Genomic DNA, 14,080 nt, shown 5'->3' on the forward strand with positions numbered 1-14,080 from the left:
CCCAGAATCCTCTCCTAATATATTATGGTATAGAATCAATGAGTGAGCCTTGGAGAGAAGTCAGCTGGAAGCAATCATAGGCAGTTTCACTGATTATTTTGTAGTTTAATAAGTGAAAATACTCAGTCAATATTTATAAAGAGAGAGTTTGTTGCACACGTTGAGGAGTACCAAAAAGTCTTTTAAGACATAGACTCTCCTCAAAAAGTCATAGTCTTATTGTGAAGCACAATATATACTGAGAGCTGTTAAAGGAAAGTAGTGAATGAGAAGTATCAAAGAAATAGATTTATTCATGATCATTGCAATGAGAGTCCAGAGGAGAAGAGAGTACTATGAATGTAAATCATCAGAGATTTCATTGAGTAGGCGTTTTCCTGAGCTACTCTTAGGAGGATATTCTGAAAAATATTAATAAGACCTAAAACTTGTCTAGCATTCCCCATGTTCCACATGCTAACTCATCTAATACTCAAAACAACCCCACAAGGCTTATACTATTATCCCCTTTTCATAGATGGGGAAACTGAGAAAGAGAAACAGTAAGTAACACGCCCAAGTAATAATAAGACAGTCGTAGAGTTGGAACTGGAATTCAGTCCGGTGAACTCTAAGGCCTGAACTCTGTACTCAGCTGTTGTCCTTACTGGGTAGAATGACACCAGCAAAGAGAAAGAAGTGATTGTGTGATGTGATTGCCAGAGATAGCAAATGCCTGACTGACAAGTGTGACAGATTTACTTAGATGTTTTCCTCTAGGCCATTGCGTGTACAAATGAAAAATCTCTTCATTTCATTAAACTGCAGATTTCGTTAGCATGTTTAATATATATGTTGTGTAAGAAACTTCTTGAGACTACTGTAGTACAGAAAAACCACCATATAAATTTTGTCTTCATTATTATGTGTGTTTTGGTAACTGATAAGAAAACAGTAATCCTTTATTTTCTCTTTTAGTTATTCCTTACTTGGAACAAAAATTCTATATTGTGAACTTTCTGGAGATAATGTGGATTGGAGTGATACTCCTCCACACTGTGAAAGTGAGTATATTTTCCTTTAGAATTTAGAGTAGCAGTTCTCAAACTTTTTGGCCTGGGGACCCCTCTACGCTTTTAAAGTATAAATTGCTCACAGAGCTTTTCTTTAAGTGAGTTAGGACTAATGATATTCTTTATATTGCAATTAAAACAGAGAAGTTTTTAAAATAATTATTTATTAATTTATTTTTAAGAACATTAAGCTCAATACATGTCAACAAATACAACGTATTTTTTCGTAAAAATCAAATATTTCCAAAACAGTGAGAATAGTAGCTTTGTTTTACATTTTTTCTGATTTCTTCAATATCTGGCTTAGAGGAAGGCCTCTGGTTTTATTCAGTTACATTATCAAACGATCTGAAACCACTGGAAAATTTCACTGCACACTCTTAAGGACAAAAGTGAAAAAGACAATAATATCCAAGTAAAACTGAACCATCGATTTAAGAATGGATATATTTATAAATTATAAAGCATTTCTCACTAGCACTGAGTTCTATTTTTAATCATAAGCCTATTGTCTCATTAAATTGTCAGCATCTCTTATGATAAGAACAAGTCTTAGCAGGGCCTTACAGATAAATACAGGTATTTCATGTATGTATGTTATATAGGTATTTAAGAAAATGAGTTTTATTCTAAAAGTTCATTTCTTCATTAGTGGTTTGAATTGAGATAATACATTTGCTCATAGAAACTTTCTTCTAAATGGCTATTGGATTCACAACTAGATTGTAGGTGTCACGTTAATGAATTTATTGAAAGCAGTTCATAGGACATTACTAATGCTGTCATAATCTTTCACTGTTTCTTTGCCTTTCATGTCTTCTTTTCCTTATTAAGAAATTTTGTGTCAACCACCTGGAGAAATATTAAATGGAAAATACACAAATAGCCACAAGGATGTATTCGAATATAATGAAGTAGTAACTTATAGTTGTAATCCTTCGCAAGGACCAGATGAATATTCACTTATTGGAGAACGCAGGCTAATTTGTTCTGGGAAAAATATATGGAGTAGTGACCCTCCTGAGTGTAAAGGTAATAATATTTCAATGTATTTCCTTCTCATTGGAAATAATTTGGAAACATTTTGTAAATACTTTTACCAACTAGTAAAAAAAGCAGCCATGTGAGCTTGTCCCATTGGTTAAATTGGTTTCTCATGTGATTTAATATGGGTCAAATAGAATCAAAAATAGTTCTAATTGTAGATTAGCCCATTCCTCACCACACAAGTTCTTGGCATTCCTGTTTATACATTGTTATTCACTATGTGTATGCGTGAATTTTTTTTTTTTTTGCTTGAAAGCATCAGAAAACAAACACTGCCTTAAAATAAGAAAGTTTTATCTCTTAATACAAGTGGTATGACAGTTGTGGCTAGAGGAAGTGGTACAGTAAATTGTAAAAGACCACCCCTTCACCAATAAGATTGAAAAACTGGACAAAACAAACATACAGGCATGCCTTGTTTTATTGTGCTTTGCTTTATTGCACTTTATAGATGTTGTGTTTTTTACAAATTGAAGGCACAACCCTCACTCACAAAACAATTGTGACCTGCTTTATTCTGATACTCACTTACTGCTGTAGGCTGGAACAAACTTGCAATATATCTGAGGTATGCCTGTACTTAAAAAACAATGTTTAAGACATCACAGCATGTCTAAAACCAGGGAGACACAGGAGGGTATTTGACACTTGAAGAAAAAGAACCACTGAACAATAGCGAAATCTTTACTGTTTTCAAGTACATATAGAACAATCTTTAGTACCATATGTTAGGCAATAAGGTAATTTCTTATTTCAAAAATTTAAATTTATTTACAAACTACAAAAGAAGAGCAAATTATACCCATAACAAAGAAGCAACAAATAATCAAGGTAGAACTCAATGAATTTAAAAGAGAAAAAAGGAGGGAGAATCAATGAAACTAACACTTAGTTGTTGGAGAAGATCAATAAAATGGATAAATCTATAGCCAGTCTGACAAGAAAATAGAAGATACAAATTACCAATATCAAGAATGGAAAAGAAGACATTACTAAATATCCTGCTGGCATTTAAAGGATAATATGGGAATAACCTGTATAACTTCATGTCAATAAATTTGACACTTAAACCTCAGAAAGAGAACTTCAGGCCCCATGTTGTCACGGGAATAATACTAGCAGCTCTATTAGAAACTCTTCAAGAAAATACAAGAGGAGGAGATACTTCTCACCGCATCTTATGAGGAAAGCATTTCTTTGATACCAAAACCAGACAAAGACATTGCAGGAAAATTTTTAAAAATACCCATTACGAACATAAAACCAAAACTTATAAACAAAGTATTAACAGAAAAAAAAATCTGTCATATATAAAAATAAGAATGCATCAGAATCAAGTAGGATTTACTCTATGAATGCAAGGTTGTTTCAGATTCAAGAATTCATCAGTATACTTTACCATATTGGGAGACTATAAAGAAAAAAATGCATGATCATCTTAATAGATACAAAAAAAAAAAGGATTTGACAGAATTAATTATCATTCATTATAAACCTTCTCAGTATGCTAGGAGTAGAAGGACCTAACTATTTCAACCTGATAAAAGGCACCTTCAAGAATCCCATAGCTAACATTATACTTACTGGTAAAAAACTAATTTATTTCTCACTGAAGTAGTAATGAGAAAAGAATGTTACTCTTACCATCCTATTCATCACTGTAGTGAATATCCTCTTCAGTACAATAAGACAAGATGTAGAAATAGGCATACATATTAGAAAGGAAGATGTAAAATAGACTTTGTTCACTTATGACATGATTGTGTGAACAACATGAAAGACTGAAGATTAGTAAGGTTGTAAGACACATGCTTAACATACAGAAATCGATGTTATGTCTATACACTAGCAATAAACCATTAGAAATTAACATTTCTAAAGTACTAATTACAACAGCTCCACAAAATATTTGCTGATAAATCTAACAATACATGTGCAAGAATTGAGTGGTAATAAGAACTAAACATTTAAATAAATTAAAGAAGACATTAATAAATAAAGAGAAACTCAGTGTTTATGGATTGGAAGGCTCAATATAATAAAGATATCAATTCTCTATAATTGATCTATAAATGGAGCATAATCTCAATAAAAATTCAACCAGAAGTTTTTGTTAGAAATTGATAAACTGATTCTAAAATTTATATGGAAACACAAAAGAACTAGAATAGTCAAAATAATTTAGAAAAAAATTAGAGAACTCATTCTACATGGTGTCAAGACTTATTATAAAACATACTCTAAAGCATTTAATCAGGACTATGTGGTATTGGTGAAAGAATGGCCATAGAACATAATGGAACAGAATATAGAGTCTAGAATACACCCTTTCAAATGTGTCCAGTTGATTTCATCACAGGTGTACAAACAATTCAGTGTTAAAATGGTAAAGGTACAGGCAAAACTGAACATCCTTAAAAAAGAGAAACACAACCTATGTTCTCACCATATTCAAACATTTACTAAAAATAGATCTTTGACTTGATTTAAACTTAAAATTATATCTTTTTACTGGGAAAGATAGAACATATTTATGACTTGGCCAAATATTTCTTAATTAAATTGTAAAAGCATGATCTTTTTAAGCAAAAAAATTAGTGAACTTGACTTCTTAAAAACTTAAGAAGGCCGGAAGTATCACACTGCCTAACTTCAAACTATACTACAAAGCAACAGCAATCAAAACAGCATAGTATTGATAGAAAAACACACACACACACAGACCAATGGAACAGAATTGAGAGCCCAGAAATAAGACATCCACGTATATGGGCAAATAATTTTTGACAAATGAGCCAAAAATATATGATGGTACAAAGAAATCCTCTTCAATAATGGTGCTGGGAAAATTGGAAAGCCATGTGCAAAAGAATGAAACTAGACTGCTGTCTGTCACTATACACCAAAATTAACTCAAAATGGATTAAAGACCTAAATATAAGACCTGAAACAATAAATTGCATAGAAGAAAACATAGATATTAAACTCATAGACCTTGATCTTAGAGGGGATTTTATGAATTTTACTTCAGTGGCAAGGGCAGTAAAAGCAAAAATAAATAAATGGGATTATATCAAACTAAAAAGTTTCTGCATAGCAAAAGAAACTATCAACAAAATGAAGAGGTAACCAATCAGATGGGAGAAGATATTTGCAAACAATCCTTTGATAAGGGTGTAGTATCCAAAAATGTAAAGAATCATACAATTCAACAATATAAAACAAATAATCCAATTAATAAATGAGCAGAGGACAAGAACAGACACTTCTCCCAAGAAGACATACAAATGGCCAACAGACACAAGAAAAGATGCTCAACTTCACTGGCTATTAGGGAAATGAAATCAAAACCACCATAAGATAATCATCTCATACCTATTTGAATGGCTATCATCAACAGGACAATTAATAAACATTAGAGAGCTTGTAAGCAAAAAGGAACCTCCATACACTGCTGGTGGACATGTAAATTAGTATAGCCACTATGGAAAACAGTATGGACATTTCTCAAAAAAATTAAGAATAGAATTACCATATGACACAGCAATCCTTCTTCTGGGTATCTACCCAAAAAATTTGAAAACATTTATCCATGAAGATATATGAACCCTGATGTTCATTGCAGCATTATTCACAAGGGCCAAGACATGGAAACAACCAAAGTGCCCATCAATAGATGATTGGATAAAGAATGTGTGATATAATAGAATATTACTCAGCCAAAAGAAAAGATAATACTGCCATTTGTGACAACATGGATGTATCTTGAGATTATCATACTAAGCAAAATAAGTCAGCAAAAGTTGAGAACCATACGATTTCATTTATATGTGGGATATAAACTGAAAGCAACAAATGAACAAGACAAACCAACAAACAGAAACCCATAGACACAGACAACGGTACAGTGGTTACCAGAGGGAAAAGGGGAAGGAAGAGATAGGTAAAGATAAAGGGAGCCAAATACATGGTGATGGAAGGAAACTTAACTTTGGGTGGTGAACTCACAATGCAATCCACATAGGAGGTACTATTGAATTGTATACTTGAAACTTAAATAATTTTATTAACCAATGTCACCTCGATAAATTTAATTTAAAAAACTCTGAACTTCTCTCAAAAGACATTGTTTTAAGAATTAAAAAAAAAGAAAAAATGGGCCAGACACTGGGAGAAAATATTTGCAAAGCACATATCTGATAATGGACTTGTATCTGTGGTTATGTAAAGAACTTTCAAAATACAACGATAAGAAAACAACTCAACTTTTTTTAAATGTGGAAAAGATTTGAATAACTTATTTCACCAAAGTAGATATTTGGATGACAAAAAGTACATAAAAAATTTGCCCAAAATGATTAGTAAATACTGAAATATAATTTAAAACTACAATTACATAAAACTAAATACCTACTTAGAATAGCTGGAAACAACAACAAAATACTAACAATTCCATGTACTCACAATGATATGCAGCAATTGCAACTCTCATATACTGCTGTTAAGAATGCAAAGTGTATCCAAAGAAAACCAAAACAATAATTCGTAAAGATCTCTGCGCTCCTGTATTCATGGCAGCACAATTTACAATAGCCAAAATATGGAAGCAACCTAAATGCCCATCAATAGATGATTGGATAAAGAAGTTATGGTTCATATATACAATGGAATATTACTCAGACATTAAAAGAAATGAAATCCTACCATTTGTAATGACATGGATGGACCTAGAGGTTATTATGCTGAGTGAAATAAGTCAGACAGAGAAAGATAAATACCATATGATGTCACTTATATGTGGAATCTATGGAACAAAAAGAAAAAACGAATCAAAAACAGACTCACAAATATAGAAGACAATCTGGTTTGGCCAGAGGGGACGGGGTTTGGGGACTGGGGGAAAGGGGTGAAGGGTTAAAGAAGTACAAATTAGTAGTTGATAGATGTTCACAGGGATGGGAAGCACACATAGGGAATGCAATTAGCGTTAATGTAATGGCTAGGTGGAGAGCCAGAGGAGAGAAAGAGCAATTAGGGAGATCATTTTATAAACTATATAAATATACTATATACTTGAAACTAAAAGTAAAATTTTAAAAAAGAATGCAAAGTGGTATATCCATTTTGGAACATGGTTTGGCATTTTCTTATAGTGGTAAAATATATTTATCATACAACTCAGCCACCAAGTAAATGAAAAGATTTTTACATAGAAACCCGTATGAGAATATTCATAGCAGCCTTAATCATAATCACCCCACATTGGAAACATCCACATATCCTTCAGTTGGTGAATGGCTGAACAACCATGGTACATTTATACAACAGAATAATACTTCACAATAAAAAGGAATGGGCTTCTGACCCACACAACAACAGGAACAAACCTCATATGCACTGTGATAAGTGAAATAAACAATACTCAGAGGTTGCGATCCCATTAGGACATTCTGGAAAAGCAATATTATAGGGATGAAAACAGATAAGTGGGGAAGGTGCTTGGGAAAGTTGGTTGATACAAAGTGGCAGGAATTAATGTTGGAGAGTAATGAAAGTCTTCTATGTCTATTGTGGTAATTACATGATTGGTGTTTGCATTTATTACGCCTTATACAGCTGTACACTTTAAAAAATGAGTTTTGCTGTCTTTAAATTTTATCCAGTAAATGCAACTTAAAACTATTGCTGTGATTAACAGCAGTTTAACATAACAGAGAATAGATAAGTAAACCTGAAGTGAAGACAATAAATACAACAGGGGAAGAATAGCAGTCAAACATACATGTTAATAGACTTTCAGCAAGAAAAGGTAAACAATAGTATAGATAGTGATTTGACTAAGTAATGGCCAAAAATTATCCACATTTGATACAAAACAATCCCGTAATCCAGGAAATTCATTGACCCTCATAGGAAAAATAAGTTTAAAAAATTTACCAAGAAATCCCTACTAAACTAAACTACTAAACTAAATATATCATGGTAAAACTGAAAACAAACAAACAAAAAGAAAAGCAGCCAGTAAGAGGGACAAAAAAACACATTACACTGGCCCACCTCCCTAAGTAAATATGACAGCTGACTTCTCCTAAGGAAATATGGAGACTAGAAGACAATAATATCGGCTAAAGTGCTGAAAGAAAAATAAAATACATAGCCTAAAAATCTCTGTCAAGAAGAAATCTTAAAACTGAAGGTGAAATACAAGGGGGGAAAAAAACATTTTGAGATTAAAAAAAATTCTGAGAGAATTGTTACTACCCAGCTTGCACTAGAAGAATTGCTAAAGAAAGTTCTTCATGGTGAAGGGAAAAGTACACCTGATGGAAATCCAGATCCACCGGCAATGAGGAAGAGCACTGTTCTGCTTTAAGAGTCGGTACATTATGGACCATTATCTGTTGCTGAAATTTAATCTCCTAAAATGTTCTCTTGAACTCACTGCCCAACCAAGTGTTTTTTGTATTTTTCCAAATTCTGCCAAACCCATTACTGGATCCTGAAATCAATCCAGGGGATTGTGACCAGCATTTTACTTCCTAATTAGTAGAGTAGAATGAGAAATATCAGAGAACACTAGTATGAAGTATTAGCTTTTAACTTTATCTCAGGCCTGTGGGATATACTGGTTTACAATGTAATGTAGTGTTGGAGCTCTGGGTTATAATCCAAAAGGTCTGGAAAAGACAGCCCTAACTGCACTGGCCTATTTCTTGAATGGCCCAGTTTATTCATGTTGTTGATACCTGAGGACTTTCTATTTGCATATCTCTGCATGGCTAGCTTCTTTTCAGCTTTTACATTTGAGCTCAAAGATTACCTTCTTCTCACAAGAGCCTTTCCTGTCTTTCTAAAAAGCAGGGAACTGTAATCAGTGTCAGCATGAAATTAAAAAAAAAAAAATCCCTAGAACTAAAACGTTCAAAAGTTGCTTTTCAGATTTCCCAGAATTGGTATCTGGTAGTCAGACCTTTCTCAAAACTAGTCAGTAATGGGGGAAAAAAACATAAGAAACCAATAAACTGCAATGACAGTCTGTTCTAGGTGAAAACAGGTGATCAGATTTCTCTAAATCTATTTACCTGGAATTAAAATGCACAAATAAAGTTTTTGGTTTTTTTTAATTTAACATTCTGCCATCTATTCCTTGTCTCTTTGTTCCCAATGGAAGTTACTACTTTGCCCTAGTTTTACTGTCTTATGTCAAAGCAGATTTTTATTAATTCTGGAATTTCTCCACTTTTCAGTGGTCAAATGTCAATATCCAATAGTCCAAAATGGAAGGCAGGTGTCAGGATTTGGAGGAAAATATTACTATAACGCGGCGGTCAGATTTGAATGCGTCCAGGGTTTTCAGCTTAACGGCAGCGACACAATTGTCTGTGGAGCTGACAGTATGTGGAAGCCTGCGATACCACAGTGTGTTAAAGGTACAAAGGGTATCTTTTTCCTTCTTTATCTTTTCGATTTCATTTCTTTATAAATACTAATGATGCAGAATAATTGAAAAGAAGAAGCTTTTGTAAATAACTGTCTTGGATTCATTTCCTTGGCAGATGTGTGACACAAATTTAAATGTTTTCTTAGGTTCTTAGCATGTCATGTATATCACATGGATATACATTAAGCTTTGACTTTTTTTATGTGTAAAAATGTACAGTAACTGTTTTTCAGAGTAAATTGAGGCATAGGAATTTTACCTTAAAAAAAGTCAAGATCGAAAGGCATAATTTATATAAATGAAAAAATATAATAATTCCCAAGTGGTTGATCCTATTTACATTATTTTTTTTCTAGTGTCAACCTCTCCCAGTACAAAACCTACGATTTCCAGTGTCTCAGGTTTAGTAACTTTCTACTTATATTTTTCAAAATTCTTTAAATTCCTGGTTACTTTTTTAAATCCTTAAAATGTGATATACTCATCATCATGTTTTGTAATGAAAGGAGGACAAACATATTTGCAGCTTATTTAGTTGTTAAACCTAGTGATTATTAAACTGTTTGCCAGTCTACAGATATAAATAGGTATGTAACCTTGGGCAAGTTATATAAACCTTGAATGTGTTCATATAAAATGATTTAATGCCTCCTCATTGGGTGATAGGAAAGTAAATGGGATACATTTAAAGCACTTACCACAATGCCTGGCATATAGGAAGCTCTTAAATGAAGCTCATATGACTTATAGCATCACTCCAACTTATATTAATGAAGAAGAAGGTCCATGGCTCCTGTTTTTTGATATGTTTGTTTTCTGTGCCATCAACTTGCCAATTTACTATTTTCAAAACGATCAGCTGACACCTTTACAGAGTATCTTCCTGATCCAGGACTATGTTCTATTTCCTGGACTGTTACCAGTTTAGTTCTTTCTATATAGTACCATTAAAACTGGGAAATGTCTGCTGTCTCTAGAACGAGACCTGCATTTCTACCACCCCCACTACTCCCACCTCATGCAATTATTCTTTTTCTCTTTACTGGACATTTTTAATTGTCAACAGAAAGTAAATTTTACAGAAACTGAAAGGCAGGAAAAATCCTTATTTATTAAAATGAAACGGAGGATTTCTTGTACGGACAACTGATTAACTGCTCCAGTTAGGACTTGAGAGATTATTTTCATATGGAAGAAGGCGTTGTCTTCTTGATTTCAGTGCCACTATCTCTGGCCACCCTTTTGTTTGGCAGAAACAAAGGACGAGGGGAATATAGTTATCCCCTCTTTACCGCTGTTTCACTTTTTGTGGTTTCAATTACCTGCAACCACCATTGTCCTAAACCATTAAATGGAAAATTCCAGAAATAAAAATTCATGTCGCCATTCTGAGCAGCATGATGAAATCTCATGCTGCCTCACTATGTCCCAACTGTGATGTGAATCATCCCTTTGTCCAGTGTAGTCCCCTCACTTCTCTCACATAGTCACTGTATCATTTCACATCATCACAAGAAGGGAAAGGATAGTACAGTTAGGTATTTTGAGAGGGACAGACCACGTTCACAGTACTTTTATTATAGGATTGTGTTATAATTGTTCCATTAATTAATACTTATTGTTGTTAATCTCTTATTGTGCCTAATTTTAAATTAAACTTCATTATGGATATAAATGTATAGGAGAAAACATAATAAATGTAGGGCTCGGTACTATCCAGGTTTCCAGGCATGGACTGGGGGTCTTGAAATGTATCCACGTAGATAGTGGGGACTACTGTAATGGGAAGAGCATTAGCTTGGGCTGACCTCACTCAGGGTCCTAGTTTGGCTTTGCTTACTTCAGTAATATCTCTGTAGGCTTAGTTTCCTATTAAACATGAGGTTGTTGAACTCAAATAAATCTTAATTACTGGCTTCTAATTAGTTTGCATATTCCCTGTTGTCCTAGAATTTGAGAGATTGGGGGGAATTTTGCATGTTACCACGGTAATTAGAACACCTTTTTATAATTCCTGTACACTTGGTACCTGATAGCCTCCTTTAGAACCTTAGCTCATTGCTGTGAGGTTTGAGGGGGGAAAGCGATGGTTTTGTAGTGGACCGATATATTAAGATTGCGTGTGCAGTTTATACTCATCAGCCCATCCATGTTTACTCCCATGGTCCTAGTGGGTCTGTGCACTGTGGGATACTGTGTATGTTGGCATGCTCTTCTGAAAGTTAATCATAGGGATTCATAAAGGATGTATAAAATACCGATACAGTTGACCGTCTCAAAGAAAAGAGAATTGATTGTGAGGAAATATTGACAAAGAAGATAAACTGCAGGGATCTTTTCTTAGATATCAACAATCAAAATTCTTTTGGGGACTGTCAGTCATTTTTATCATCAGATAGAGAATGACTGTACAAAAGAGATCAGTAGCAACATACAATGATGATAAGGTAGATGTGATTGTGCTAACGTGAGATAATGTCTGTGAAATACTAATCAGAAAACAAAAGGATAAGAAGTGTGTGGTATGATACCACTTGAGTGGTAATTTTTTAAAATTTATTTTCAACATATTTATGATTTATGATTAGTTAACTTCTAGGATTTCCATTATAAAATACAAATCTATAGTGACTATTCTTATGCAAACATCCTATGTGCTTGTGTAACTAACTATATGTTTAGGTAAATTTACAGAAGTAGAATTATAAAGTTTGGAACTATGTGTTGTTGTTATTGTTTTTTTTTTTTGAGAAATAATTAATCTTTTTAAAAAATAAAAATTCAAATTTTGTATTGATAAAGCTGATGAATGTAATCAAATTTATTTTTCCAGGTGCCAATCCTACTGTTTCAGCCAAACCTCCAGTTTCAAGTCATCCAGGTTCAGTAACTCTTTATACTACTCATATTGTTAAGAACTTCATAAGGGGATGGGTGAAAACTGATATCATGTATTAATGTACATTTCTTTAATTATCAGTGAGGCTGAACATTTCTCAGACTACGTTTATTTTTTCACGTCCTTTGCTCAACTTTTCTGTTGGTTTTTTTAAATATTTTCTCATTGATTTGTCAGAACTCATCATAAATTAAGGCCCTTTTGACATAAAGTGAACATTTTTTTTCTGTTTTTTTCTTTGCCATATTTTTACTAGTCAGTTTTCTCAAGATTTTTATACTGTTGGATATAGATTGCTTTTTATAACTTTTAATTACATAAGTAGTAAATGCGTATAAAACTGTAAAACTTCTATCATTAGGAGAGTATACAGAGTTAAAGATTAGTCTCCTTCTCTTTCTCTAGTACATTACCTGAATTAATCACTAACTAGTTTAGGCGTCTTTTTATCTCTTTCTATACATCAGTATCCTTATATGCGTAGATATACATATTTTAGCATTTTTTACTTTTTTCTTAAACAGAAATGGGATCGTGCTGTTCATATTTTTCTAAAACTCTCACAGTTTATACTCACTGTCTTCAATTAGGATTATATTTAGGTTTTTCTTATCCTTTTATTTCATATTTAAATTTATTGCGGTCATATTGGTAAATAAAATATATAGATTTTAAGTCTACAATTCAGTCATACATAGTCTGTATATTGTATTGTGTGTTCACTACCCAAAGTCAAATCTACTTCTGTCATCATATTTGACCTTTTACTCTTTTCTACCTCCTCCCTCCTCACTTTCTTTTTAATGATGACTTTAATATAGACCATATTTATTTAACTATTCTCCTATCAGTGGTCACATATATGTGCAGAAATTTTATATTAATAGGGACTCGCCTATATCCGTTTTTTCTCCAACGGCCATGAGTGTTGTGTCTTTATTATAAAAGCTGTAAGTGTTCCCTATTATGAAATTATATAAATCTTTCAGCCAACTGTTCTGATTGTATTCTTTGCATTTAAATCATTGTTCCATCTGAAATTGATATATACGCTATGGCACATTGAATGAGACAGGGTTCTTTTCCACTCCACTCATCTCCATTTATTGTATAAATTATCTTTTCTCCAACAGTTTTGAAGTTCCAGTTTTTATCATACATTAAATTCATAGGTGTTCAAGTCGTCTTTTAGTCCCTTGAACTCTGTCCATGCCAGTGCCAGCAGCAAATCATTTTATTTTTACTGTAGTACTATGATATGTTTTCATAGTCTTATCCAGTTTTGTACATCACACGGGTATATAAATATTTGTGTTGGCATTTTTGCATCTAAAAATGTACAGCAACTGTTTTTTAGAGTAAATCGAAGCATAGGAATTTTTACCTTAAAAAGTTGAGATTGAAAGGCATAATTTATATAAACGAAAAAAATATAATTCCCAAGTAGTTGATCCTGTTTACATTATTTTTTTTCCAGTGTCAACTCCTCTCAGTACAAAACCTACGATTTCCAGTGTCTCAGGTTTAGTAACTTTCTACTTATATTTTCCAAAATTCTTTAAATTCCTGGTTATTTTTTTTAAATCCTTAAAATGTGATATACTCATTCATCATGTTTTGTAATGAAAGGAGAACAAACAT

General features: G+C 32.9%; 1 protein-coding gene and 1 pseudogene across 1 annotated transcript in view; one reads left to right on the top strand and one right to left on the bottom strand.

Annotated features, from left to right (window-relative positions):
- LOC111746986 overlaps positions 1-446 on the bottom strand; it is a 1,918-nt pseudogene extending 1,472 nt beyond the window's left edge.
- LOC105300309 (membrane cofactor protein-like) overlaps positions 1-14,080 on the top strand; it is a 120,632-nt gene that overhangs the window by 23,482 nt on the left and 83,070 nt on the right. Inside the window, exon 4 of the mRNA XM_023537963.1 lies at positions 958-1,043. Coding sequence (XP_023393731.1) covers positions 958-1,043 — 86 coding nt within the window. The remainder of the gene's footprint in view (positions 1-957; positions 1,044-14,080) is intronic.

This window comes from Pteropus vampyrus, unplaced genomic scaffold (assembly GCF_000151845.1).
Source record: "Pteropus vampyrus isolate Shadow unplaced genomic scaffold, Pvam_2.0 Scaffold207, whole genome shotgun sequence".
NCBI lineage: Eukaryota > Metazoa > Chordata > Mammalia > Chiroptera > Pteropodidae > Pteropus > Pteropus vampyrus.